The sequence below is a fragment of the Dipodomys ordii genome, unplaced genomic scaffold (genome assembly GCF_000151885.1).
Source record: "Dipodomys ordii isolate 6190 unplaced genomic scaffold, Dord_2.0 Scaffold107, whole genome shotgun sequence".
In the NCBI taxonomy this organism is placed as follows: domain Eukaryota; kingdom Metazoa; phylum Chordata; class Mammalia; order Rodentia; family Heteromyidae; genus Dipodomys; species Dipodomys ordii.
Window position 1 is genome coordinate 4,005,820 of NW_012267323.1, and position 25,933 is coordinate 4,031,752.

The 25,933-nt window shown below is 50.0% G+C and overlaps 3 protein-coding genes across 5 annotated transcripts in view; all 3 read left to right on the forward strand.

Annotated features, from left to right (window-relative positions):
* The window catches only part of Slc26a6 (solute carrier family 26 (anion exchanger), member 6), a 42,200-nt gene extending 25,692 nt beyond the window's left edge, over positions 1-16,508 (forward strand). Inside the window, exons 1-22 of one of the 3 annotated variants that reach the window (XM_013028180.1) lie at positions 253-334; positions 846-930; positions 1,849-2,005; positions 2,100-2,239; positions 2,413-2,523; positions 4,378-4,517; positions 4,691-4,855; positions 4,931-5,083; positions 6,229-6,311; positions 6,396-6,543; positions 7,043-7,156; positions 7,800-7,877; positions 8,407-8,502; positions 8,874-8,980; positions 9,612-9,681; positions 10,657-10,749; positions 10,839-10,943; positions 11,530-11,622; positions 13,440-13,616; positions 14,460-14,514; positions 15,806-15,942; positions 16,228-16,508. In XM_013028180.1, the coding sequence (XP_012883634.1) occupies positions 1,887-2,005; positions 2,100-2,239; positions 2,413-2,523; positions 4,378-4,517; positions 4,691-4,855; positions 4,931-5,083; positions 6,229-6,311; positions 6,396-6,543; positions 7,043-7,156; positions 7,800-7,877; positions 8,407-8,502; positions 8,874-8,980; positions 9,612-9,681; positions 10,657-10,749; positions 10,839-10,943; positions 11,530-11,622; positions 13,440-13,616; positions 14,460-14,514; positions 15,806-15,942; positions 16,228-16,242 (2,199 nt within the window). In that variant the 5' untranslated portion in view covers positions 253-334; positions 846-930; positions 1,849-1,886 and the 3' untranslated portion in view covers positions 16,243-16,508. Of the gene's footprint in view, positions 1-252; positions 335-845; positions 931-1,848; positions 2,006-2,099; positions 2,240-2,412; positions 2,524-4,377; positions 4,518-4,690; positions 4,856-4,930; positions 5,084-6,228; positions 6,312-6,395; positions 6,544-7,042; positions 7,157-7,799; positions 7,878-8,406; positions 8,503-8,873; positions 8,981-9,611; positions 9,682-10,656; positions 10,750-10,838; positions 10,944-11,529; positions 11,623-13,439; positions 13,617-14,459; positions 14,515-15,805; positions 15,943-16,227 lie in introns of those variants that run through there. The other 2 variants (XM_013028179.1, XM_013028178.1) reach the window with 2 other exon arrangements.
* A 3,056-nt stretch (positions 16,509-19,564) lies between these two features.
* Positions 19,565-21,282, forward strand: Tmem89 (transmembrane protein 89). Its single transcript, XM_013028065.1, has 2 exons — positions 19,565-19,858; positions 21,100-21,282. The coding sequence occupies exons 1-2, from the start codon at positions 19,565-19,567 to the stop codon at positions 21,280-21,282; spliced, it is 477 nt and encodes a 158-aa protein (XP_012883519.1).
* A 4,427-nt stretch (positions 21,283-25,709) lies between these two features.
* The window catches only part of LOC105994609 (cytochrome b-c1 complex subunit 1, mitochondrial), an 18,128-nt gene continuing 17,904 nt past the window's right edge, over positions 25,710-25,933 (forward strand). The window contains exon 1 of the mRNA XM_013028223.1: positions 25,710-25,807. Within this exon, the coding sequence (XP_012883677.1) occupies positions 25,739-25,807 (69 nt within the window). The 5' untranslated portion in view covers positions 25,710-25,738. The remainder of the gene's footprint in view (positions 25,808-25,933) is intronic.

Consider the following 25,933-nt stretch of genomic DNA (forward strand, 5'->3'; position numbering starts at 1 on the left):
GAGGCTGCCGGGAGGAGGGAGGGTGCTAGGCCCTCTGGAGATGCTCCAGTTCGGGGGTGCTTGGGGGGTGCTTGGGGCGGCAGATTGCTCACCGCCTCTGGCTGCCCCCCACCCGCTACCCCCGTCCCGGAATCCGTAGATGGCGTGGTGCAGTTAGCCCGGAGTAGAACGGAGCGCTGGGGAGCTGGCCGGCCCTGGGTGTCCTCCCCGGGAGCTCCGCCCTCCAGGCGCGTGTCCCGCCTTAAGGGGGAGGGGGGGAGGGAACCCTTTTAAAAAAGACAAGATCGGAGCAGGTGCTGAGGACCGTCCCGGCACCCTGGGGACCAGCCACCCGGTGAGTTCCCGTTCCCTAGGTGGGGACCCGGGTGAACCCCCCCCCCCTCGATCAGACTTAAAAGTTTTCTCCCAACACGCTAAAACGGCTTCTCCTCTCCCTCCTCCTCCCCACCCGAAACCTCCTCCCCTTATCTGTTCTAGGGCAGAGCTTCTCTCTCTCCGCCCCCCCCCCCCCACTCCTAGCCCATGAGAGAGATTCCTACCAGTCAAACATTGTTTTTGGGAGGATGCGGGGTAAGGGGGTGCGGGGTCGGTCGTGGGGCTTGAACTCTGGGCCTGGGCCGCTGTCTTCAACTTAAGGCAAGCGCCTCTACCATCTGAGCACCACTTCCAGTTTTCTGGCCCGGTTCATTGGAGATAAGGGTCTCACAGACTTTCCTGCCTGGGCTGGCTTTGAACCATGATCCTCAGATCTCAGCCTCCTGAGTAGCTAGGATGACAGGGGTGAGCCGCAGGAGCCCCTCTGGAGATTTTTTTTTTTTAACCCTCAGGTTAGATCTTTCCAACAGATCAGAACTTGTCTTCTGGTGAATACTCTCTCAGGATTCCAATTCCCTCTTGCTGAGACTGGTCCCTTGTAAGCTTCATTTCTAGGTGAGATCATTCCCTACTTAACGTGAGAGCCTCTCCACTCCCCCTTCTCTTCAAATGAGAACTTGCTATTTCTACAAAGACCCTTTTTCTCAGAGATTCCCCTCCCTCTCCCTACCATTGGCTTTCTCTGTCTAGGCCTCACTTTCTCAAAATCCAGACTTTAGAGGCCAGAGGCTCAGGAACAAAACCATTCTTCCCTATGCAGAGAATTGTCTTATCTGCAGACCTGTGGCTTGCTGCTCTTAGCCAGCCAAGGCCGGGCTCATAGGGCATCTGGAGAAGGACTTGGGAGGGATTGGACAAGGATCTGATCCCAGAGGGCAAGGGCCTAGGAGGAGGGAGCTAAGAAAGGCAGTCAGCCTGGACCTAGACCTGGACCTGGACTGGTACTCGGGGCTGGGCAGCCACACCTAAGCTGAATGTGTAGCACTCATCTTGCTATCCCTCTATAAGGGACTTTGGCCCAGAAAGAGGCTTCTACGAGCCAAAGTTCAGGTACTACCCCTGCCTGGGTGTGAGCATGGGGCCCCGCAGGGACTGAGCTGGGAGCCTGAATCTTTTATTTTTTTTTGTCAATTGTGGGGCTTGAACTCTGGGCCTGGGTGCTATCCCTGAGCTTTTCAGCTCAAGGCTAGCGCTCTACCACTTGAACCACAGTCTCACTTCCGGTTTTCCAGTGGTTGATTGGAGATAAGAGTCTCACAGACTTTCTTGCCCCTGCTGGCTTTAAACTATGTTCCTCCAATCTCAGCCTTCTGAGTAGTTAGGATGACAGGCGTGAGCCTCCAGTGCCAGGCTGGGAACCTGAATCTTAACTTGATCTTTGGGATCTAGTGAGGGAAAACAAATCAAGTAGAAGGATAAAGAAGGTTACACTTGGGAGGTACCCTCACTCTGTCTCTGTTCTTGTCACCCCAGACCAAAGGATACACAGACACTGCTGTCTGCTAGGCCAGATGGAGCTACACAAGCGAGACTATCACGTGGAAAGACCCTTGCTGAACCAAGAGCAGCTAGAGACACTGGGACACAGGAGCTCAGCACCTAAGACCCGCCAGTGGCAAACTTGGTTTCAGTAAGGCCCAAGATTTAAAAAAAAAAAAAACTGGGAGGTTCCAATGGGGTCCAAATAATTCCCATCTTTAATAGGTATCAATACCTGCTTCTAGATGCTCTCGATCTCGCGCCCGTGCCTTTTTGCTCCAACATCTTCCAGTCTTAGCTTGGTTACCCCGCTATCGGGTGCGTGACTGGCTCTTGGGTGATCTCTTATCTGGCTTGAGTGTGGCCATCATGCAACTCCCACAGGGTAAGTCACCTTGAAAGCACTGGCCTACTTCCAAGTCTAGGATACCCCATGCTTGGAACTCTCGACTTCTGACCCTTGACCTATAGCCCCCTGACCTAGGGTTTGAATTCCTCCCCCCTCCAACCTTTTGAGATCCTCATCTCCAAACTTGTATTGCTTCCATTCTACCTAAGGCTTGGCGTATGCCCTCCTGGCTGGATTGCCCCCTGTGTATGGCCTCTACAGTTCCTTCTACCCCGTCTTCATCTACTTCCTCTTTGGGACTTCCAGACATATCTCTGTGGGTAAGTAGGAATCAGACCTAGCCTTCCAGGAGGCTGTCCATCTCTCCCCTGGAGGATAGGGAGACAGAGGGCTGAGCAGAGCTGGAGAGCTTGGGGGAGAGGGGAACGTGCATGTCAAGTTACTAGGAAGCTGGCTGATGGGGTATCCCAGACAGAACCATTCCACTAACTGGGGTCCCAGATTAAGGGCATCTCCAACCTCCTGGTATCTAGATTAGGAGGAAGTGAATGGATGAAGCAATTCATGCCCAGTAAGTGTGACGCAGGCCCTGACTCCCTTCTTCATTCCACTGTCCTTAGACTAATAGACACAGGAGGGGCCTGAGTGCTAAGCTGGGTGCCAGTGGCTCACGCCTGTAATCCTAGCAACTCAGGAGGCTGAGATCTGAGGATTGCAGTTGGAAGCCAGCCCACGCAGAAAAGTCTGAGAAATTCTTTTTTTTTTTTTTTTTTTGCCAGTCATGGTACCTGAACTCTGGGCCTGGGCACTGTCCCTTCAGCTCTTCAGCCTAAGGCTAGTACTCTACCACTTGAGCCACAGTGCCACTTCCGAATTTTTCTGTTTATGTGGTGCTGAGGAATCGAACCCAGGGCCTCATGCATGCAAGGCAAGCACTCTACCACTGAGCCACCTTCCCAGCCCCATCTTTTTTTTTTTTTTTGTCGGTTGTGGGACTTGAACTCTGGGCCTGGGCTCTGTCCCTCAGCTCTTCATCTCAAGGCTAGCACTCTACCACTTGAGCTGCGGCACCACTTCTGGTTTTCTGCTGGTTTATTAGAGATAAGAGTTTAATGGACTTTCCTGTGCGGGCTGGCTTTGAACTGCAATCCTCAGCTCTCAGCCTCCTGAGTTGCTAGGATTACAGGTGTGAGCCACCAGTGCCCCCGGCTTGTTTTTGTTTTTTTGTTGGTCATGGGGCTTGAACTCAAGGCCCCTGGCACTGTCCCTGAGCTCTTTTGCTCAAGGCTAGCACCCTACCACTGAGTCATAGCTCCACTTCCCAATTTTGAGTGGTTCATTGGAAATAAGAGTCTCATGGACTTTCCTGCCTGGGCTGACCCCCTGAGGAGCAAGGATAACAAGCATGAGCCACCAGCACCTGGCTTGTGAAATTCTAATCTAAACCAGAAGTGGCGCTATAGGCCGGCTTTGAAAGAATGGCACCCAATGCTACTGGCTCACGCCTGTCATCCTAGCTGCTCAGGAAGCTGAGATCCAAGGATCAGGGTTCAAAGCCAGCCTGGGTAGAAAAGTCTGTGAGACTCTGATTTCTCATTAACCACTAGAAAACCAGAGATCGTGGTGTGGCTCAAAGTGGTAGAGTGCTAACCTTGAGCAAAAGAAGCTTGGGGACAATGCCCGGGCCTTGAGTTCCAGCTCCACAACTGATAAAACAAACAAAAACAGAAAGAATGACTCCCCCTCCACCCCCAGGCCCTGAGTTCAAGTCCCAGTCCTAGTACACACACCCCTAAAGGAACCTTGTTGGGCTGGGAAAATGTGCCTAGTGGTAGAGAGCTTGATTAGCATGCATGAAGCCCTGGGTTCGATTCCTCAGTACTACATAAACAGATAAAAAGCTAGAAGTGGCAGTGTGGCTCAAGTGGTAGAGTGCTAGCCTTGAGCAAAAGAAGCTCAGGGACAGTGCCCAGGCCCTGAGTTCAAGCCCCAGGACTGGCAGAGAGAAGGAGAGGAAGAGGGAGAAGGAGAGGACCTTGTGAGCTCAGGGTTCATTTCTGACTTTGGCTTACCTAATTTGCCAGCCCTGACCCCATTTGTATAGCCATAGTCTGATGGCATTCATGAAGACCAAGGCAGACCTCTCTTTCAGTGGTGTCCTGCTTTCCATCCAGGGACCTTTGCTGTCATGTCTGTCATGGTGGGGAGTGTAACAGAATCTCTGGTTCCGGATAACGGCTTCTCAAACGGGACAGACAGTGACAGTCGTGTGCAGATCGCCTCTACACTGAGTGTCCTGGTCGGCCTCTTTCAGGTGTGGAAGGTGTTTGTGTCTTGCACTCTCTGCCCCCCCTCCCCCCTCCATTTCCTCCCAGATCTGTCTGATTGTGTCTGATGGCCATCACTTTTCCTGTTGGCACACAGCCTCCTCCGATCCCACCTATCTTGGGCTCTGCTTCCTGGCCTTGACTTCTGGTGTATCTACAGGTGGGGCTTGGCCTGGTCCACTTCGGTTTCGTAGTCACCTACCTGTCGGAGCCTCTGGTCCGCAGCTATACCACGGCTGCATCTGTGCAAGTGTTCATCTCCCAGCTCAAGTATGTGTTTGGCATCTCTCTGACCAGTCGCTCTGGGCCACTGTCCCTCATCTATGTGAGTGAGGGTAGAGGCCGGGTGAGGAAGGTGTGCCCCATGACTTGAGTATTGGCTGACCGCATCTCTCCCCAGATGCTGCTAGAGATCTGCTCAAAACTGCCAGAGACCGTGGTGGGCACGGTGATCACCGCATTGGTGGCTGGAGTGGTGCTTGTGTTGGTGAAACTATTGAATGACAAACTGCAGCGGTATCTGCCCCTGCCCATACCTGGAGAGTTGCTCACGGTGAGAGGGTCAGGGTGTGTGTGGGGGTGGAGGGCAGAGGACAAGGGAACACTTAGAAAGATCCTTGCCAGGGGCCGGGCATGTGGCTTAGTGGTAGAGTGCTTGCCTAGCATGCAGGAAGCCCTGGGTTCCATTCCTCAGTACCACATACACAGAAACAGTCGGAAGTGGCGCTGTGGCTCAAGTGGTAGAGTGCTAGCCTTGAGCCAAAGAAGCTCAGGGACAGTGCCCAGGCCCTCAGTTCAAGCTCCAGGACGGGCACCAAAAGAAAAACGAAATCCTTGCCCGAGGGTGAAGCCTCACAGTATTTCAGAGTGACTTGGGGATGTCTCTGTGGGAGGTTCCTGTGTATTGGGGGTTGGGATTGTAGTAGAAAGCCATCTGGTTGACCTGGCCTCTGTAGCTCATGCCTGTCATCTTAGCTCCTCCAGACACTGAAATAGGAAGATCGCGGTTCAAAGCCAGCCCTGGGCAGGAAAGTCCATGAGATTCTTTTTTTTTTTTTGGGTCCGGTCGTGGGGCCTGAACTCTGGGCCTGGGCGCTGTCCCTCAGCTCTTCAGCTCAAGGCTAGCACTCTACCACTTGAGCCACAGCGCCACTTCCGGCTTTTTTCTTTTTGCTTATGTGGTGCTGAGGAATCGAACCCAGGGCCTCATGCATGCAAGGCAAGCACTCTACCACTGAGCCACCTTCCCAGCCCGTCCATGAGATTCTTATCACCAATGATCTGCCAGAAAATTGGAAGTGGTATTATGGCTCAAAGTGGTAGAGTGCTAGAGTTGAGTAAAAGAGCTCAGGGTTAGCACCCGTACCCTATTTCAAGCCCCAGGACTCACACACACACACACACACACACACACCTTTTTTGTGAGGCTTGAACTCTGGGCCTGGGCGCTGTCCTTCAGCTCTTCAGCCTAAGGCTAGTACTCTACCACTTGAGCCACAGTGCCACTTCCGAATTTTTCTGTTTATGTGGTGCTGAGGAATCGAACCCACGGCCTCATGCATGCAAGACAAAGCACTCTACCACTGAGCAACCTTCCCAGCCCCCAAACTGTCTTCTTCATCTCCCTGAAAAGAATGCCAGCACCTCCTTACCCCTAACTCTGTCATTCTCCACATTGCCCTCCTCTATCCCCTCCAGCTCATTGGGGCTACAGGCATCTCTTACGGTGTGGAACTGAAGAAAAGATATGGGGTGGATGTTGTGGGCGATATTCCTGCAGGGTAAGGTGAACCTCAGTTGGGGTAGGGAGGTTGGGGCAGCCAGAGGTAGGCCCTTCCTCTGACCTCCTACGTCTGTTTTTGTAGGCTGATACCTCCAAAAGCCCCCAAGCCTGAGCTGTTTGCACAGCTCGTGGGGAATGCCTTTGCTATTGCTGTAGTTGGATTCGCCATTGCCATCTCTCTAGGGAAGATCTTCGCCCTGAGGCATGGTTACCGCGTGGATAGCAACCAGGTTTGCATGGTGTGGGCACCACAGCTGGACAGAAGCATCCCAGGAATTGGTGGTAGGGAGGAAGTGGAGAGGGGGGGGGGCCAGGTGATACTCAGGTGGGACTGAGAAGGGGAAAACAAAGATGTGTAGGACACCAAGCGCTGATGGCTCACTCCTGTCATGCTAGCTACTCAGGAGGCTGAGATCTGAAAATCCGCTGTTCAAAGCCAGCCCAGGCAGGAAAGTCTGTGAGACTCTTATCTCCAATGAACCACCAGGAAACCGGAAGTGGCGCTGTGGCTCAAAGTGGTAGAGTGCTAGGCTTGAGCAAAAGAGCTCAGGGACAGCGCTCAGGCTCTTGAGTTCAAGCCCCACGACTGACCAAGTAAAGAAATGAATGTGTAGGACAGGCAGACACCCAAATATTTGGAGGCCATTGAGTGGGTGTGAAGGGTTGGGGGTGCATTATCCTGATCAGGCACCTCTTAATGAGTTCCTCACATTCACCCTGCCCTACCAGGAGCTGGTGGCTTTGGGCCTCAGTAACTTCATTGGGGGATTCTTCCAGTGTTTTCCCGTGAGTTGCTCTATGTCTCGGAGCCTGGTCCAGGAGAGCACTGGAGGCAACACACAGGTGGGTGTTTTGGAGGTGTGGGTAGAGGGGAAGACATAGCTTGATGTACAAAGATGTAGCCTGGCCTGGGAAGGTGGCTTCGTGGTAGAGTGCTTACCTAGCATGCATGAAGCCCTGGGTTCGATTCCTCAGTACCACTTCAACAGAAAAAGCTGGAAGTGGGCTGGGAAGGTGGCTCCGTGGTAGAGCGCTTGCCTTGCATGCATGAGGCCCTGAGTTCGATTCCTCAGCACCACATAAGCAAAAAGAAAAGCCGGAAGTGGCGCTGTGGCTCAAGTGGTAGAGCGCTAGCCTTGAGCTAAAGAGCTGAGGGACAGTGCCCAGGCCCAGAGTTCAGGCCCCACGACTGGACCCCCAAAAAAAGAAAAAGCTGGAAGTGGCATTGTGACTCAAGTGGTAGAGTGCTAGCCTTGAGCAAAAGAAGCTCAGGGACAGTGCTCAGGTCCTGAGTTCGAGCCCCAGGACTGGCAAAGAAAAAAAGAGAAAGGAAGAAAGAAAGGAAGGAATAAAGGAAGACAGACAGGAAGGAAGGAAAGGAAGGAAGGAAGGAAGGAAGGGAGGAAGATGGATGTGGTCCCCACATCCCCACCCCCATAGCCCCTATGGGGTTCACCTCCACTCCCTTTTTGTCCGTACTCTGTAGGTTGCAGGGGCTGTATCTTCCCTTTTCATCCTCCTCATCATCCTCAAACTTGGGGAGCTCTTCAAAGACCTGCCCAAGGTGAGTTCTCACCCCTCCCTATCAGGCTTCAGGACCTGGGCCAAGCCAGGGCTCAGATTGGTCAAGCTTCATTCCTAGTGAAGGACACAGATTCATGATACCATGGGGTTCAAGTTGAGGGCTTTAGGATATGAGTTTAGAAGCAAAGATCAGAGGTTAGAACTTTTCAGAATCATGAGCTGGGAATATGGCTTAGAGGGAGAGTGCTTACAAAATCCTGGGTTCGATTCCTCAGTACCACTTTGACAGAAAAAGCCAGAAGTGGTGCTGTGGCTCAAGTGGTGGAGTGCTAGCCTTGAGCAAATGAAGCTCAGGGACAGTGCCCGGGCTTTGAGTTCAAGTCACAGGACTGGCAATAAGAAAAGAAACAAAGGCTTTTCAGAGTCAGAGCCAAATGGTTAGGGTCACATTGGGTGGTAGTTGCTGTGGGATGGGGCTGTGCCCAGTGTTTGGAGTCAGGCCTGGGTGGTTGGAGTTGTCAACATCTGGGTACCTCTCAGCCATCCTGGTGACATTCCTTCTACCACAGGCAGTCCTGGCAGCTACCATCATTGTCAACCTAAAAGGCATGATGATGCAGTTTTCTGACATATGCCGGCTCTGGAAGACGAATCGAATGGATCTGGTGAGGCTCAGGCACCTGGGGCTGGGAGCTTCAGGTGCAGTGGTCCTTCTGGACCTGTGTGTGTGTGTGTGTGTGTGTGTGTGTGTGCCCATGCACACACACACACACACTCTGGTGTTGGAGCCCAAACTCAGGGCCTGAGCCCCTTTCCATTCAGCTTTTCCACTCCAGGTTGGCGCTCTGCCACTAGAGCCACAGCTCCACTTGGAGCTTCTGGCTGGTTCATTGGAGCTAAGCGTCTCATGGACTTCCCTGCCTGGGCCAGCTTCGAGCCATGATCCTTCAATCTCAGCTTCCTGAATGACTCTTGATTCGAGTTGGGAACCATTAGCTCCCCTGGACCCGTTGACCCTTGGCTTCTCTGTTTTCAGCTCATCTGGCTGGTGACCTTTGTGGCTACCATTCTGCTGAATCTGGACATTGGCCTGGCGGTTGCAATAGGCTTCTCTCTGCTGCTTGTGGTGGTCCGGACCCAGCTGTGAGTCACCTGTTTCTTGCTCACCCCTCAATTCCAGCTGGTGAAGGAATAAGTTCCACACTGGCTCCCGCTAGCTTTGTGGGGAGGTGAGGATCACAGGCCCCTTTCTGTGTCTCTTCTTATTCTTTATTTTTTTTTTTGGGTCCGGTCGTGGGCCTTAACTCTGGGCCTGGGCGCTGTCCCTCAGCTCTTCAGGTCAAGGCTAGCGCTCTACCACTTGAGCCACAGCACCACTTCTGGCTTTTTTCTTTTTGCTTATGTGGTGCTGAGGAATCGAACCCAGGGCCTCATGCATGCAAGGCAAGCACTCTACCACTGAGCCACCTGAGCCACTCTTCTTATTCTTTTTATTCATTTATTTTAGTCAGTTGTGGGGTTTGAATTCACAGCCTGGCTGCTGTCCCTGAGCTCTTTTCAAGGCTAGCACTTTACCACTTTGAGCCACAGCTGTACTTCCCGTTTTTGAGGGAATTCATTGGAGACAGGAGACTCATGGGGTCTTTCCTGCCCGGGTTGGCTTTGAACTGCAATCCTCAGATCTCAGCCTGTTGAGTGGTGGGATTATAGGCGTGACCCACCAGCGCCTGTCTTTTTTGCCTCTTTCTTCTTGTGCTCACTTTCTCCTCTACAGGCCTCACTACTCTATCTTGGGGCAACTTCCAGACACGGATGTTTACAGAGACGTGACAGAGTACTCCGAGGTGAGTGACCGGCTGAACAGGAGATCTGAGGGGTGGGGTAGGCCAACAGAGCAGGATTTTGTGAGTCTGTTCCATATTGACAGGGGACTGAAAGCACTTTGTGTCTATGCTTATTTGTTCTGTTTTTGTGCCAGGCAGAGAGAAAGCCTAGGTAGGGTTGATATAGAAAGACAAGGAAGCCAGGTGCTGGTGGCTCATACCTGTCATCCTCACTACCCAGGATGCTGAGATCTGAGGATCATAGTTCAAAGCCAGCCCAAACAGTAAAGTTCATGAGACTCTTATCTCTAGTGTTGATTTGGTTTGTTTTTTTTGTGTGTGTCAGTGATGGGACTCGAACTCAAGGCCTAGACACTATCTCTGAGCTCTTTGGCTCAAGGCTGGCACTCTACCTCTTTGAGCCACAGCACCATTTCTGGTTGTCTGGTAGTTCATAAGAAATGTCTCCCAAATTTTTCTACCCAGGCTGGCTTTGAACTGGTATCTTCATCTCAGCCTCCTGAGTATCTAGGATTACAGGCATGCGCCACTGATGCCTAGCTTCTTATCTCTAATTTTAACCAACAGAAAACTGAAAGTGGAGTTATGGCTCAAGTGGTAGAGCGTTAGTCTTGAGGAAAAACAAAAGTTCAGGGACAGTGCCCAGGCCCTGAGTTCAAGCCCCAGAGCTGACAAAAGAAAGAGAGAAAGAAAGAAAGAAAGAAAGAAAGAAAGAAAGAAAGAAAGAAAGAAAGAAAGAAAGAAAAAGAAAGAAAGAAAAGAAAGAAGAGAAAGAAAGAAAGAAAGAAGAGAGAAAGAGAGAGAGACAGAGAGTCAAGGTGCTACCATAAGGCTCATAGTCCAGGCTCTGGGAAAGGCATGAACTTTAGGCTGGGGGACAGAAGGTAGGGTGATGTGTATCAGGTACTCTAGATGGGAAAAGGAGATGCAGCAGAAGGCAAGGATGGTTTAACCTCAACTACACCTCATTCCCAGGCCAAGGAGGTCCCAGGTGTGAAGGTCTTCCGCTCCTCAGCCACCATGTACTTTGCCAATGCAGAGCTCTATGGCGATGCCCTAAAGAAGAAGGTGAGGCTGGACTTCCCCCAGGGAGAATCCAAGGATCCTTCACTTGCCCAGAATACCCCCCAATCCCCACCTTTGACTCTTGCCTTTAGTGTGGTGTGGATGTGGACCATCTCATCGCTCAGAAGAAGAAGTTGCTGAAGAAGCAGGAGAAGAAGTTAAAACAACAGCAGAAAGATCAGAAGTCTCAGAAAAAGGCAGGCCCTCCTCAGTATCTGAGTCTTGACCCTGCCTTCTGCTTGCCTCCTGCCTTGCTGTGGACCCCAGCCAATCTGTACCTTGACCTCTACCTCCTGCCCTGCTGTTGCTCTTCCCAGGCTTTTCTATCAGGCCTTTGTTATTTATTTTCTTGGTCAATTGTGGAGCTTGAACTCAGGGCCTAGGTACTGTCCCTGAGCTCTTTTTTTTTTTTTTTGCCCAAGGCTGATACTCCACTACTTTGAGCCACAGTTCCACTTCTGGTTTTCTGGTGGTTGATGAAAGATAAGAGTCTTATAGACTTTGCTGTCCAGGTTGGCTTTGAACCTTAATCTTCAGATCTCAGACTCCTGAGGAGCTAAGATGACAAGTGTGAGCTACCAGCACCTGGCTCCCTTTTCCATTTTTTTATGACTATTCCCAGGATTTAATCAGAACCCTGACATCATCAGCCTGGCTGCCCCAGATCCTGAGGCTTTGAGTCCTGGCCTTACTATTTGCCCACAGCCAGAGAATGGTGCCTCTCCTGCCTGGCTATAGGCAGCTGGACAAGTTCTACAATGTCTCTCCTTTTCCCCGGTTTAGGCTTCCCGTTCCAAAGGCACGTCGGTTTCCATCAATGTTGACACCAGCCTTGGAGATATAAAGAACAATGATGTAGAAGGCTCCAGAGCCAAGGTGAGGAGAGAGGAGCAGAGGAGGGGCCAGCCATGCGCTGTAGATCCACACATGCACTGTGAAAAAAGCCAAGGAGCTTTGGTACCAGTGGTGGGAGGAATGGAATGATGGCTGAGACACCACAGGAAGATTGCTGATAATGTAGAATGCTATGTATTGACACTTTTGTCCATAATCTCAACTTTAGGTGAAAAAGACCTAGAGTTTCCCAGCCCTGGTGGCTCATACCTGTTATCCTAGCTACTCAGGAGGCTAAGATCTGAGGATGGCAGTTCAAAACCAACGTAGGCAAGGATGTCCATGAGACTCTCATCTCCAATTACCCACCAGAAAACCGGAAGTGGTACGTGGTTCAAAGTGGTAGAGCACTAGCCTTAAGATAAAGAGCCCAGGGAACAGCACTTAGGCACTGAGTTCAAGCCCTGTGACCAACAAAAAACAAGCAAACCTAGAGTTATAGAAGCCCTAAGATCCTAATCTGGTAGTCGGGCACTGGTGGCTCACATCTGTAATTCTAGTTACTCAGAAGACTAAGATCTGAGGGTAATGATTCAAAGCCAGCCAGGGCAGGAAAGTCTATGAAACCCTTCTCTCCAACTAACTACCAAGCAATGCCTGAAGTGGAGCTGTGACTCAAGTGGTAACATGCTAGCTTGAGCTAAAAAAGGTCAGGCCCGATGTGGAAAATGGGCTGTATAACTTGTGGGTAGGGACAGGAGAGAAAAACTGGGAAAAAGTAAAGAAAGGGTGACATTGTCCAAAAAGAAATGTACTCATTACCTGACTTAGGAAACTGTACATCACCTTTATAACATTGAAAAAATATTTAATTTAAGGCTGGCAACGTGGCTTAGTGGTAGAGTGCTCACCTAGCATGCATGAAGCCCTGGGTTCGATTCCTCAGTACCACATACACAGAAAAAGCTGGAAGTGGCGCTGTGACTCAAATGGTAGAGTGCTAGCCTTGAGCAAAAGAAGCTCAGGAACAGTGCCCAGGCCCTGAGTTCAAGCCCCAGGACTGGAAAATAAAATAAGAGCCAAATTCAATTCAAGACTTAGCCAAGTTGGGGTACCAAGGTGTATGAGTACACGGTTTTGTTTTTGCCTGTCCTTGGCTGGCTGAGGGTGAGCTGTGATCTCCCCAACTTCTTCCCTTCTTGTGTCTTCAGTAAGCCTAGAACAGTTGCGCATGTATGTCAGGCTCTCCTGTCCTGTATCTCTTGCTGGTCTTTTTGTTGTTGTTGTTCATGAGGCTTGAACTCAGGGTGCTGTCCCTGAGCTCTTTCACTCAAAGCTAGTGCTTTACCATTTAGAGCCACAACACCACTTCTGCTTTTCTGGTGGTTCATTAGAGGTTAGAGTATCGTGGGCTTTCCTGCCCAGGCTGATTTTGAACCATGGTCCTCAGATCTCAGATCCCTAAGTAACTAGGATTATAAGTGTGAGCCACCAGCACCTGGCTCTCTTACCTGTCTTTGTGTTCGTGCTAGCTCTGAGACTTGAACTCAGGGCCTAGATGCCGTCCTTAAGCTTTTGTGCTCAAGGCTCGTGTTCTACCACTTTGAGCCACAGCTCCACTTTGGGCTTTTTTGGTTCACTGAAAATAAGATTTTCGGGGGTTTCCCTGCCCAGAGCTGGCTTCAAACAGTGATCCTCAGATCTCAGCTTCCTGAGTAGCTAGGATTACAAGTGTGAGCCACCAGTGCCTGGCCCTAGCTTTGTCTATATTCTGTTCCCTCCACTATCTCAGTCCTCAGAATCTCTGATTTCACCCTATTGTTAGGGGTGCATTCAGCATGTGTATCTTCCCCACACAGGTGAACACAGGGGACGAGATAGAAGATGTAACAGTCAACGATCAAGAAACTACCAAGACCCCCAATGTGTCCACACTGAAGTCCCTAGGTCTGCCTCAGCCAGACTTCCACACTCTTATCCTGGACCTGGGCACACTCTCTTTCGTAGACACTGTGTGCATCAAGAACTTAAAGAATGTAAGGGGGACTGGCAATGTGGCTGTGGCTTAGTGGTAGAGCGCTTGCCTAGCATGCATGAAGCCCTGGGTTCGATTCCTCAGTCCCACATCCACAGAAAAAGCCGGAAGTGGCCCTGCGGCTCAAGTGGTAGAGTGCTAGCCGTGAGCAAAAGAAGCTCAGGGACAGTGCCTAGGCCCTGAGTTCAAGCCCCAGGACTCGCAAAAAAAGAAAAAAAAATAGGGACCAGGTGCCATTGGCTTACTCCTATAATCCTAGCTACTCAGGAGATTGAGGTCTGAGGATTGTGGTTTGAAGCCAGCCCTGAGCAGGAAAGTCCATGAGACTTTCATCTCCAATGAACCACCACAAAAGCCAGAAGAAGAGCTGTGGCTCAAAGTGGTAGAAGGCTAGCCTTGAGCAAAGGAGCTCCAGGGACAGTGCCTATGCCTTGAGTTCAAGCCCCATGACTGACCAAAAAAAAAGAAAAAGAAAGAAGAAGCTCAAAGACAGCACCCAGGTCCTGAGTTCAAGCCCCAGGACCAGCCCTCTGAGTCCTCTGGTCCTTCCCATCCCACAAGCTCCCCCGTCGTGGGTCTTGAACTCTGGGCCTGAGCGCTGTCCCTCAGCTCTTCAGCTCAAGGCTAGCGCTCTACCATTTGAGCCACAGCACCACTTCCGGTTTTCTTGGAGACAAGAGTCTCATGAACTTAACTTCCCAGGCTGGCTTTGAACTGCGATCCTCAGATCTCAGCCTCCTGAGTAGCAAGGATGACAAAGTATGAGCCATCGGCGCCCAGCACCTCTCCCCCTTCTTAAGTCTGCCTGACTGCTCCCCTGAATCCAGCCCCTTTGTTGCTACAGATTTTTCGTGACTTCCGGGATTTGGAGGTGGAGGTGTACCTTGCGGCCTGCAACAGTATGTTGAGTGGGGGGTCAGTGGGAGAAATTGAGGAAGAGCAGATGGGACTTGTGGGCAGTGCTAAAGCCTGAACCAGGGTTTTGTCCTTGCTAGCTGAAGATCTTCTATTTATGTTTAGTTTTTCTGAGATATGATCTTGCTTCACATTGCCTGAGATGGGTCAGAGTATCTTCCTGCCTATCCCTCCCAAGTAGCTGAGATTACAGGTAGGGACCACGCTACTTGGCTTAGAGGTTAAGACTCTGTGGGCTAATCAGTTAAGCATTCAACACCGAGAAACTGGAGGTCAGAGATAAACTGGGGGTCAGGAGTCAAGAAGGGTTGGGTGGCAAGGTGTTGGTAGCTCACACCTGTAATCCAAGCTACTTAGGAGTGTGAGATCTTAGGATCCTAGTTCCAAACTAGGCCAGACCAGAAAGTTTGTAAGACTTATCTCTAATAAACTACTCCCCAAAAATATGGAAGAGGAGCTATGGCTCAAGTGATAGAGTCTCAACTTTGAGCACAAAAGCTTAGGGGCAGTGCCCAGGCTCTTAAGTTCAAGCCCAAGGACTGGTACCAAAAGAAAGAAAGAAAATAAAAGCCAACTGTAGAGCTGTGGCTCAAAGGGTAGAGTACTGGCCTTGAGTAGAAAAATCCAAATGAGGAGCTGGGAAGGTGGCTTAGTGGTAGAGTGCTCGCCTTGCATGCATGAGGCCCTGGGTTTGATTCCTCAGCACCACATAAGCAGAAAAATCCAGAAGTGGTGCTGTGGCTCAAGTGGTAGAGCGCTAGCCTTGAGCTGAAGAGCTGAGGGACAGCGCCCAGGCCCAGAGTTCAAGTCCATGACCGGCAAGAAAAGAAAAGAAAAAGTCAAGGTGAAGCTAAATGCTGGTGGCTCATGCCTGTCATCTTAACTACTCAGAAGGCTGAGATCTGAGGATCGTGGTTCAAAGCCAGCCTGGGCAGGAAAGTCTATTGGACTCTTAGCTCCAATGAGCCACTCAAAAATGGGAAATAGTGCTATGGCTCCCGTGGTAGAGGACTAGCTAGCCTTAAGTACAAAGAGGCTCTGAATTCAAGCCCCACAACCTACCCCCCAAAAAAAGAAAAAAGCCAAGTGAAAGAGCATGAGGCCCTGAGTTCAAGTCCCAGGACCAACACACACACACACACACACACAAATAAAACAGAGGGGCTGAAAGGTTGAAGAGGGCCAGAACATTCTAGAAGGGTCGATGAAAGGTGGGGAAAGGTTGCAGTTCCTCATGGTCCTGAGAGTTAAGAATGACTTTCTTCTTGCCTACAGGTCCCGTGGTGGCCCAGCTTGAGGCTGGGCAATTCTTTGATGCTTCCATCACAAAACAGCATATCTTTGTTTCCGTCCATGATGCTGTGACTTTTGCCCTTCAACACTCCAAACCTGATTCCATCACTTCCACTTTCGTAAGCTTTCTGGCTCACTGAGCTATTTTGGTGGGGTTTGTTGTTGTTGTTGTTGTTAATTTGTTGTTTGGCCTAATTCTGAGACCACTCTCCCCACCAACTCTAGCTGCTCCATGTCAATAACCATAGCTCTGTCTCCATCATACCTTTTCCCTTCGTGCCCTTTGAGGGGAAAAATCTGTTCCCTTCGGGGTGGGTGGGGGTGGGGTGGCAGTCTCCAAGAGAAGAAATTGGAGGGGGTCCATTGGAAAACTAACTAGAATCTTCCTTCCTCTGCCTACTCAGGCCACCAAACTCTGAACATGCTGCTACCCAGCCCACCACTGCCTACCTCGGGAAATTGGAACTGGTCATTGGTGAGAAACTCTCCTGCCTCTTGGCCAGGTCTAGGTGCCACCCAGAAGAATCCTCCATGAACAAAAACATCATAACTCAGGGACAGAGAGCCTGGAATTCTGCAATCACTGCTGCAGGCCTGGGACAGGGCGCTGAAGTCAAGCCGGTCTTGGCTGGATTACAGGGAGCAAGCAGTCCCTATTTTCAGCACCAGAAATAAAGACTTATGTACATAAGTCGAGGCTGTACTATAAGCATGGGGGCTGTCTGGCTGGGAGAGGGGTAGAAGTTGGGGATATCTGGGGGAGGGCAGTGTCAGGGAGACATCATAAAGAACCAAGGAGAATGGCTGGGAATGTGGCTCAGTGGTAGAGTGCTTGCCTAGCATGCATGAAGCTCTGGGTTCCATTCCTCAGCACCACATAAATAGAAAAAGCTGGAAGTAGTACTGTGGCTCAAATGGTAGTGCTAGCCTTGAGCAAAAGAAGCTCAAGAACAGCACGCAGGCCCTGGTGCCGGTGGCTCATGTCTGTCATCCTAGCTACTCCAGATGCTGAGATCTGAGGATTGAGATTCAAAGCCAGCCTGGGCAGAAAAGTGAAAGACTCTTATTTCCAATGGACCATTTAAAAACCGGAAGTAGGGGCTAGGAATGTGGCTTAGTGGTAGAGTGCTTGCCCTAGCATTCATGAAGCCCTGGGTTCAGCGCCTCAGTATCACATAAATAGAAAAGGCTGGAATGGTGCTGTGGTTCAAGTGGTAGATTGCTAGCTTTGACCAAAAAAAAAAAAATGCTCAGGGAGCAGGGCGCTGGTGACTCACACTTGTAATCTCAGGAGGCTAAGATATGAGGATTGCAATTCAAAGGAAAGGCTGTGAAACTCCAATAAACCACCAAAAAACCAGAAATGGCGCTCTGGCTCAAGTGGTAGAGCGCTAGCATTGAGCTGAAGAGCTGAGGGACAGCGCCCAGGACCTGAGTTCAAGCCCCAGGAGGCAAACAAAAACACTTCAGCTAAGAAGCAAGTACAGATTTATAAAATATGAACATTCCCGTATGGCCCTGGGAGAAGTAGGACTTCTTTTCTGATCAGCTAACACGAATGACTGGAAGGGACCCTTGGATCTTTCTAGCCTTCCGTGTTGTCCTGATCAGTAGAGGAATGGCTGTATTGACCTCATGGGCTGTTCGGTAAATATTATGTGACTAAGTATCTGGGCACACTTTGAACACTGTAGGGTTCCGATCACCTGCTCAAAAGGTGAACTTTGCCATTCATTAGGTCCTGATTGGGTGCTGCCCAGGCGCCAGGCTTGTGTGCTGGGCATTAGGCAAGATCTCCAGGGTGAACAGAGGCTGTCCTGTCCTCCAAGCCACCCAGGCTCCTTGCCCGCTTCTATTTTTAATCATGGCCTCTGCCAGTGCCTGGCACTATATTTACACACCACTTGTCCTCCTTCCCCTCCACCCCCTGCCAACCTCAGCCCAGGAAGTCAGAACTTTTTGTCTGTTTCTGTCCCACTTTCCTTTGGCGCCAGGAATGGGCAGTTAGTAAATATTGGCTAAAAAGAAGGCAGGCTAGAAAGGGGAATTGGAATAGAATTGCAAATAGAAGAGCTTTGAAGAAAATTGCACAGGTCACACTAGAGAGATGGGTCTGAAGAGGAGTTAACTATTAGGAGGTGATTTTATTATTATTATTAATCTTTGTCAGTCATAGGGCTTGAACTCAGGGTCTGGGAACTGTCCCTGAGCTTTGTCACTCAAGGCTAGCACTCTACCTATTGGAGCCACAGTGCCACTTCTGGTTTTCTGGTGGTTCACTGGAGAAAAGAGTCTCATGGACATTTCTTCCCCCTGGCTGGCTTTGAATCCTGATCCTCCGATCTCAGCCTTCTGAGTAGCTAGGATGACAGGCGTGAGCCACCAGCACCCTGCACTAAAAGGTGACTTTGGGGCTGGGAAGGTGGCTCAGTGGCAGAGCGCATGCCTTGCATGCATGAGACCCTGGGTTCGATTCCTCAGCACCACATAAGCAAAAAGAAAAAAGCCGGAAGTGGCGCTGTGGCTCAAGTGGTAGAGCGCTCGCCTTGAGCTGAAGAGCTGAGGAACAGCGCCCAGGCCCAGAGTTCAGGCCCCCGACCGGACCCAAAAAAAAAAAAAAAAACCTAAAAGGTGACTTTCTAAGAAGTAAAACATGCCAGAAATCACAAGCCTGCTGGATTCTTCAGGAAGTCAAGAAAGGAAGCCTTTTTCCTTCCTTCCTTCCTTCCTTTCTTTTTTTCTTCCTTCCTTCCTTCCTTCCTTTCTTTCTTTCTTTCTTTCTTTCTTTCTTTCTTTCTTTCTTTCTTTCTTTCTTTCTGCCCTCCCTCCCTCATCTTTTCTGTATGGGTAATGGCTCCTTCATCTGAGACACAAGACCCCTGATTGCAGGATAGAAAACAGTGAACATTAGAGATTGTGGAGGGTGTTTTAGATTTTTAGAGGGGTGATAGTTGAGGGTGGAGATACAGAAGGAGGTAGGAGACTCCTTCAAAGCCAAATGCTAATGGCTCACACCTGTCATCCTAGCTACTCAGGAGACTGAGATCTTAGGATCATGGTTCAAAGCCAACCAGGGCAGGAAAGTCTGTGAGACTCTCCAACTGCAACGAACAACCAGGAAACCAGAAGTAGCACTGTGGTTCAAAGTGGTAGAGCACTAGCGTTGAGCAAAAAGAGCTCAGGGGCAGTGCCCAGATCCTGAGTTCAAGCCCCACGACTAACCAAAGAAAAAAAAAAGAGAAAAGACTCCAGGAAGAGTCTTTTGGAAGAGTGGTACCCCCCTCAGATCTGTGCCCCCCCCCACCCAGTTACCCTACCACCTCTGATTTTTCTGGCCAGGCTGCTTCATCAAAAAATTAATTAATTGCCGGGTGCCAGTGGTTCACGCCTGTAATCTTAGCTACTCAGGTGGTTGAGATCTGAGGATCGTGGTTCAAAGCCTGCCTGGGCAGGAGAGTCCTTGAGACTCTTATCTCCAGTAAACCACTAGAAAACTGGAAGTGGCACTGTGGCTCAAAGTGCTAGAGCACTAGCCTTGAGCAAAAAGAGCTCAGGGCCAGCACTCAGGCCCTGAGTTCAAGCCCCACTACTGACCGAAAACTAAATAAATAAGTAAATAAATAAAAAGGGCCATGGGCCCAGCTGGAACTTGGTACCTCAGAGCTGACCCTGCCCTTGGGGGAGGGGTGTTTGCCGGTTGCCAGGCAACCAGGTTCTGGCCTCTTGACAGTGGCCGCAGCTATGCTGAGTGTTCAGTTCTTACTGCCGCTGCTCTTACTAGCAATGTCTGCCCCAACCCATGCCTGGTCACGCCCCGTCTGGTATCAGGTGGGGCTAGACTTACAACCCTGGGGATGCCAACCGGAGAGGCTGGATGGTTGTAGAGGTGGTCTGGGTTGTCCTGGCTATTGGATGGGCCTGGGAGGGAACCGCATCTACCCTGTGGCTGGGGTCACGATCACTACCACCATGATGCTGGTGATCAGTCGTGTGATGATGCAACGGAAGCGATCTCCCCAGCTCACTACAAATCAGGTGAGCTGCTTCCACTCATGCCCAGAAGACCCGTATCCTCCACCCATTCCTCTCCCACCAGCCTTCCTGTCAGACCTCACTCACCCCCCCCCGCCGCCCCATCTCCTTTCTTGCATCTGTCCACATGTCCTGACCATTCCCTAGGAATGGATCAGCTGCCTGGCTTATTTGTCTCCCTTCTTCCCTCCTTTTTTTTTGGGGGGGGGGTAAGGCATGGGGCTTAAACTCTAGGCCTGGGCGCTGTCCCTCAGCTCTTCAGCTCAAGGCAAGTGCTCTACCACTTGAGCCACAGCACCACTTCTGGTTTTCTGGTGGTCCATAGGAAATAAAGAGTCTCATGGGCTTTCCTGCCCCGGCTGGCTTTGAGCTGCGATCCTCAGATCTCAGCCTCCCGAGTAGCTAGGATTACAGGCGTGAGCCATTGGCACCTGGCTTGTCCCTGAACATTTTTGCTCAAGGCTAGTGCTCTACCACTTTGAGCCATAGCTCTACTTCTGGTTTTCTTTTTTTTTTCTCTTCTCCCTTCCTTCCTTCCTTCCTTCCTTCCTTCCTTTCTTTCTTTCTTTCTTTCTTTCTTTTTCTTTCTCCTTCCCTCCTTCCGTTCCTCCTTCCCTCCTTTCTTTCTTTCTTTCTTTCTTTCTTTCTTTCTTTCTTTCTTTCTTTCTTTCTTTCTTTCTTTCTTTCTTTCCTACTTTCGCCAGTCCTGGGGCTTGAACTCAGGGCCTGGACACTGTCCCTGAGCTTCTTTTGCTCAAGGTTAATCCTCTAACACATGAGCCACGGCACCGCTTCTGGCTTTTTCTGTATGTGTGATACTGAGGAATTTAATCCAGGGCTTCATGCATGCTAGGCAAGCACCCACCCGGTTTTCTGCCAATTAATTGGAGATAAGAGTCCCACAGACCTTCCTGCCTGGGCTGAGTTTGAACCGTAATCCTCAGCTCTCAATCTCTTGAGTAGCTAGGATGACAGTCATGAGCCACAAGCATCTGGTTCATTTATTCTCCTCTAGTACTCTTCCCCATCCAACCCATCCCTCCCCTACCCATCCATGGGTCCCATGCCCACCTAGTTTCATGGCACACCCTCCCCCCCCATTGGGTCTATCCTCCTAAGTCTCCCTCCTGATCCAGCCCCTTTAATCCACTCTACCCCCATCATCCTAGGTCTTTTCCTGAATTCTATTGCTGACTTTTGCCTTCCTCCCCCTCCCTCCTGTCTTTTGCTCCTAGTCTCAACAGTCACAAGTGACCCCCAACCCCAGTTGTCCCTGGAAACGGCGGGCCACCGTCTCAGACCGCACCCTCCTCCTAGGGGTCCTTCATATGTTGGATGCTCTACTGATTCATATCGAGAGTCACCTGCAGTGCCTAGCCACCAAGCAGCAAATTCAAATAAAGGGGAATCCCACCCAGTGTGGGTGACCAACATGTGAATCCTTTTTTTTTTTTTTTGTCGGTTGTGGGGCTTGAACTCTGGGCCTGGGTGCTGTCCCTCAGCTCTTCAGCTCAAGGCGAGCACTCTACCACTTGAGCCACAGAGCCACTTCCAGTTTTCTCATGGTTTATTGGAGATGAGAGTCTCATACACTTTCCTGCTCGGGCTGGCTTTGGATCACAATCCTTAGATCTCAGCCTCCTGAGTAGCTAGGATGACAGGCCTGAGCCACCAGCACCCAGCATACCTCTTTTTCATGGCTAGCCAAGCTGAGGGTGGCCCATAGCTCCTGGGCCCCACAACTCGAGATTATGTGTCCATTATCCCTCTGGGTCCTTATCTAGATTTGGTGGCTTCTGTTCCCTCTCTAAGAGGCCACATCTATGCTGTAGGAGGAACATCTGGGTAACTCCACTCATGATGTTGGTGATACCTGTGCAAGGCTGTGATGTTAGACAGGGATGTTGCCAATTCACTGAAGGTGAGGTGAGCCCAGAATTCCTTCAAGGACAGGATGCCAGGATGGGTGTAATCAGATAGGCCCTGGGGAAAGCACAAGCTGTACATCAGCCACACCAATCTACCTCCTCCTCCTCCAAGGACCATGCACAAACACAGCCTGAACCGTAGCTAAGCACCTGCTAGGAAGGTGGCCTAGTGGTAGAGTGCTTGCCTAGCATGCATGAAGCCCTGGGTTCGATTCCTCAATATTACATACTCAGAAAAAGCCGAAAGTGGTGCTGTGACTCAAGTGATAGAGCGCTAACCTTCTGCAAAAGAAGCTCAGGGACCATGCCCAGGCCCTGAGTTCAAGCCACAGGACTGGCAAAACAAACACGTCCCAGTGCTGGGTGCTGTGGCTCATACATGTTACCCTTGCTATTCAGGAGGCTGAGATCTGAGGATCACAGTTCAAAGCCATTATCTCTAATGGAGATAAACCACTGGAAAGTGACACTGTAGCTCAAGTGGTAGAACACTAGCCTTGAGCTGAAGAGCTTAGGGACAGTGTCCAGGCCCAGAGTTCAGGCCCCACGACCGACCCCCAAAAAAAGAGAGTCTCATGGACTTTCCTGCCTGGGCTAGATTTGAACTACAATCCTCAGATCTCAGCCGCCTGAATAGCTAGGATGATAGCCATGAACCCCTGGTGCTCAGTGCAATGTGGAATTTCTGCTAAATGCTACAATAAGGGTAAACCTTGAAGACAGGGGCTGGAAATGTGGCTTAGTGGTAGAATGCTTGCCCGGCATGCATGAAGCCCAAGGTTCAATTCCTAAGTACTACATAAATGGAAATAGGCAGAAGTGGCTCAAGTGGTAGACTGCTAGTCTTTTATTTGGGGGGGGTCCAGGGGCCTGAACTCTGGGCCTGGGCACTGTCCCTCAGCTCTTCAGCTCAAGGCTAGTGCTCTACCACTTGAGCCACAGCACCACTTCCAGCTTTTTCTGCTTATGTGGTGCTGAGGAATTGAACCCAGGGCCTCATGCATGCGAGGCACATGCTCTACCACTGAGCCACCTTCCCAGCCCCTTAGTATATTTTTGAAAAGAAGAAAAAAATGTAGGAGAAAACACAGGTGAATGTATGATATAAATATCAAACAAGCCAGGCACTGGTGGCTCACGCCTGTAATCTTAGCTACTCAAGAGACTGAGATCTGAGGATCTGGGTTCAAAGCCAGCCCAAACAGGAAAGTCTGTGAGACTCTTATCTCCAATGAACCAGCAGAAAATTGGAAGTGGAGCTGTGACTCAAAGTGGTAGAGTGCTAGCCTTGAGCAAAAAAGTTTATGGACAGTGCCCAGAGCCTAAGTTCAAGCTCCAGGACTGACTAATAATACTAATAATAATGATAACAATAATAATTTTATGATAGCTGATACTATATGCCAGGTTCCATTCATAAAGTCACAATCTTTGAACTGTGTCATGGAGTATTGATTGTCATCACTGCTTGGGTAATGGAAAATTTAATGAAACCAGCTATGCTATTGGTAAGCAACTGAATTTTATGGCACCACCACCATATATTCCTCTGTTATAGACTAAAAAAATTCAATATGCAGTGAATGTCTGCATTATGTGGCTTAATTCCTCATAGCCCTGTGATGGCAAATATTGGAGCTAAAAAGACAATACAGAGAGGTTACCTAGGGGCTGGGAATGTGGCTCAGTGGTAGAGTGCTTGCTTAGCATGCATGAAGCCCTGAGTTTAATTCCTCAGTATCACATACACAGAAAAGGCTGGAATCGTGTTGTGGCTCAAGGAGTAGAGTGCTAGCCTTGAACAAAAGAAGCTCAGGGAGAGTGCCCGGGCCCTGAGTTCCAGCTGTAGGATTGACAAAAAAGAAAGAAGGAAGGAAGGAAATGAAGGGAAGAAGGAAATGAAGGAAGAAAGGAAGGAAGGAAGGTTACTTAGCCTTCCAAAAATTCCACAGCTAATGGCAGTCCATTTTTCATGATCAAGTGCCAGATATTTCACTTCTTGAATGCTCTTCTTCTTTGGATGTGTGTGTGTGTGTGTGTGTGTGTGTGTGTGTGTGTATACACCAGTCTTGGGGCTTAACCTCAGGACCTGGGCACTGTCCCTGAACTTTTCTGCTCAAGGCTACTGCTCTACCACTTGAGTCACAGCTCTACTTCTGGCTTTTTTGGTGCTTAATCAGAGATGGTCTCACAGACTTTCCTGCTGGGCCTGGCTTTGAACCATAATCCTCATGTCTTAGCCTCCTGAGTAGCTAAGATGTCAGGTGTGAGACACTGGTGCCCAGCTCATCTGTCTAGTAGGCGACATTTTTTTGCCCATTTCTGGTAATTTCCAATCACTTCTATGATTTTCCATATACCAGTCACTCAAGATATTGAACATTTTTACTCTTTTGTTCAATGTGTGTGATCAATCCAGTTCCAAATAGATGCAATATTTATTCTTGTATAATGTTAAATTATTGTTCAAAGCATACACACACATATACACATGTGTAACAAGAAGAGCCTAAGAACACAGACAAGTACAACGTGTGCACTCATGGCTCATACTTATAATCCTAGCTACTCAGGAGGCTGAGATCTGAGGACCATGGTTCAAAGCCAGCCCAGGCAGAAAAAGTCCATGAGACTCTGATCTCCAATTGACCACCAAAAAGCCAGAAATGGAGCTGTGATTCAAGTGGTAGAATGTTAGCTTTCAGCTCAAAAGCTCAGGACAGCACCCAGGCCCTGAGTTCAAATCTCAGGACTGGCCCACTAAAACAAAAAACAAATGTAATGTGGTTTCCTGAACGGGACCCTAAAATGTAAAAAGGATTGTAAGGAAAAGAAAAAAGTTGTGTAAGCCTGAACAAACATGATGGACTTTAGTTAATAATGGTCAGATAAAAGTCCATTGATGGTAACAAGTGGCTGGGTGTGGTAGTGCACACCGATAATTTCAGCTACTGGGAAGATGGAGTTACAAGGACTGTGTCCCAAGTTTGAGAGCCTGTCTGAAGAAAAAACTCAAGAAAAAAAAAGCTGGAGGTGTAGTTCAAATGGGAAAGGCAAGATCCTGAGGTCAAATACTGATAAACTGAGATAATATGAAGTATTAATATGGGAAACATATATGTTTGTGGGCTTGTATAACAGATTTGTTTTCTTATTTATTTTTGTCGGTTGCTGGGCTTGAACTCTGGGACCTGGGTGCTGCCCCTCAGCTCTTCAGCTCAAAGCTAGTGTACTATCACTTGAGCCGCAGTGCCAAAACTTCTGGTTTTCGGGTGGTTCATTGGAGATCAGAGTCTCACAGACTTTTCTGCCTGGGCTGGCTTTGAACCATGATCCTCAGCTCTCACCCTCCTTAGTAACTAGGATGACAGGTGTGAGGCCTTGGTGCCCGGCTATAAGCGATTTCTATATCAACTGCTCAACTGTTCTGTAAAGTGAAGATGGAGTTTGGTAGATTTTTCTGCCCCAGCCACCTTCAAACCTTTAATCTTCCAGGTCTCAGACTCGTGAGTAGAAGAATTGCAGATGGGAGCAACTATCACCAGGCCCCACAAAGATGTTAACACACACTAAACATCGTTTATCCCATTTATTTGGGGGGGGGGCAGTCCTAGAGTTGGGTTCTGTCCCTGAGCCTCTCTGTGCTCAAGGCTAGCACTCCACCACTTAAGCCACAATGCCACTTCTGGCTTTTTCTCAGTAGTTTATTGGAGATAAGAGTCTCACAGAAGCGGGCTCTGGGGCACGCTGGTCCGCCTGCCAGCAGATGGACTTGACAGACAGATACCTTTGCAGACAGACCCAGCTTGGGACTGTAAAGGTGTATATCCTCCTCGCTCCCGCTAGGGGGAGACCGAGCGCCACGCTGTCCGTACTGCGCCTGCGCTTTAGGCTCCCACCGCCGCCCTTCCGCGCCTGCGCGACGCACAGCGTCACGTTTGACGGAAGCTGCAAGATGGCTGCGTCTGCGGTTTGCCGGGCGGCCGGCGCCGGGGCCCAAGCGTTACTGCGCACCCGCCGTTCGGTGAGGCGGCGAGGAATACCCTCCTTGGGGGCCGGGGCTTAGGGCCACCACGGACGAGTCGTTCGCGGTGGCGAGTTGTGGCGGGAGGCGCGCGCGCGGGGTCAAGGGTCGGGGGAAGGTCACGCC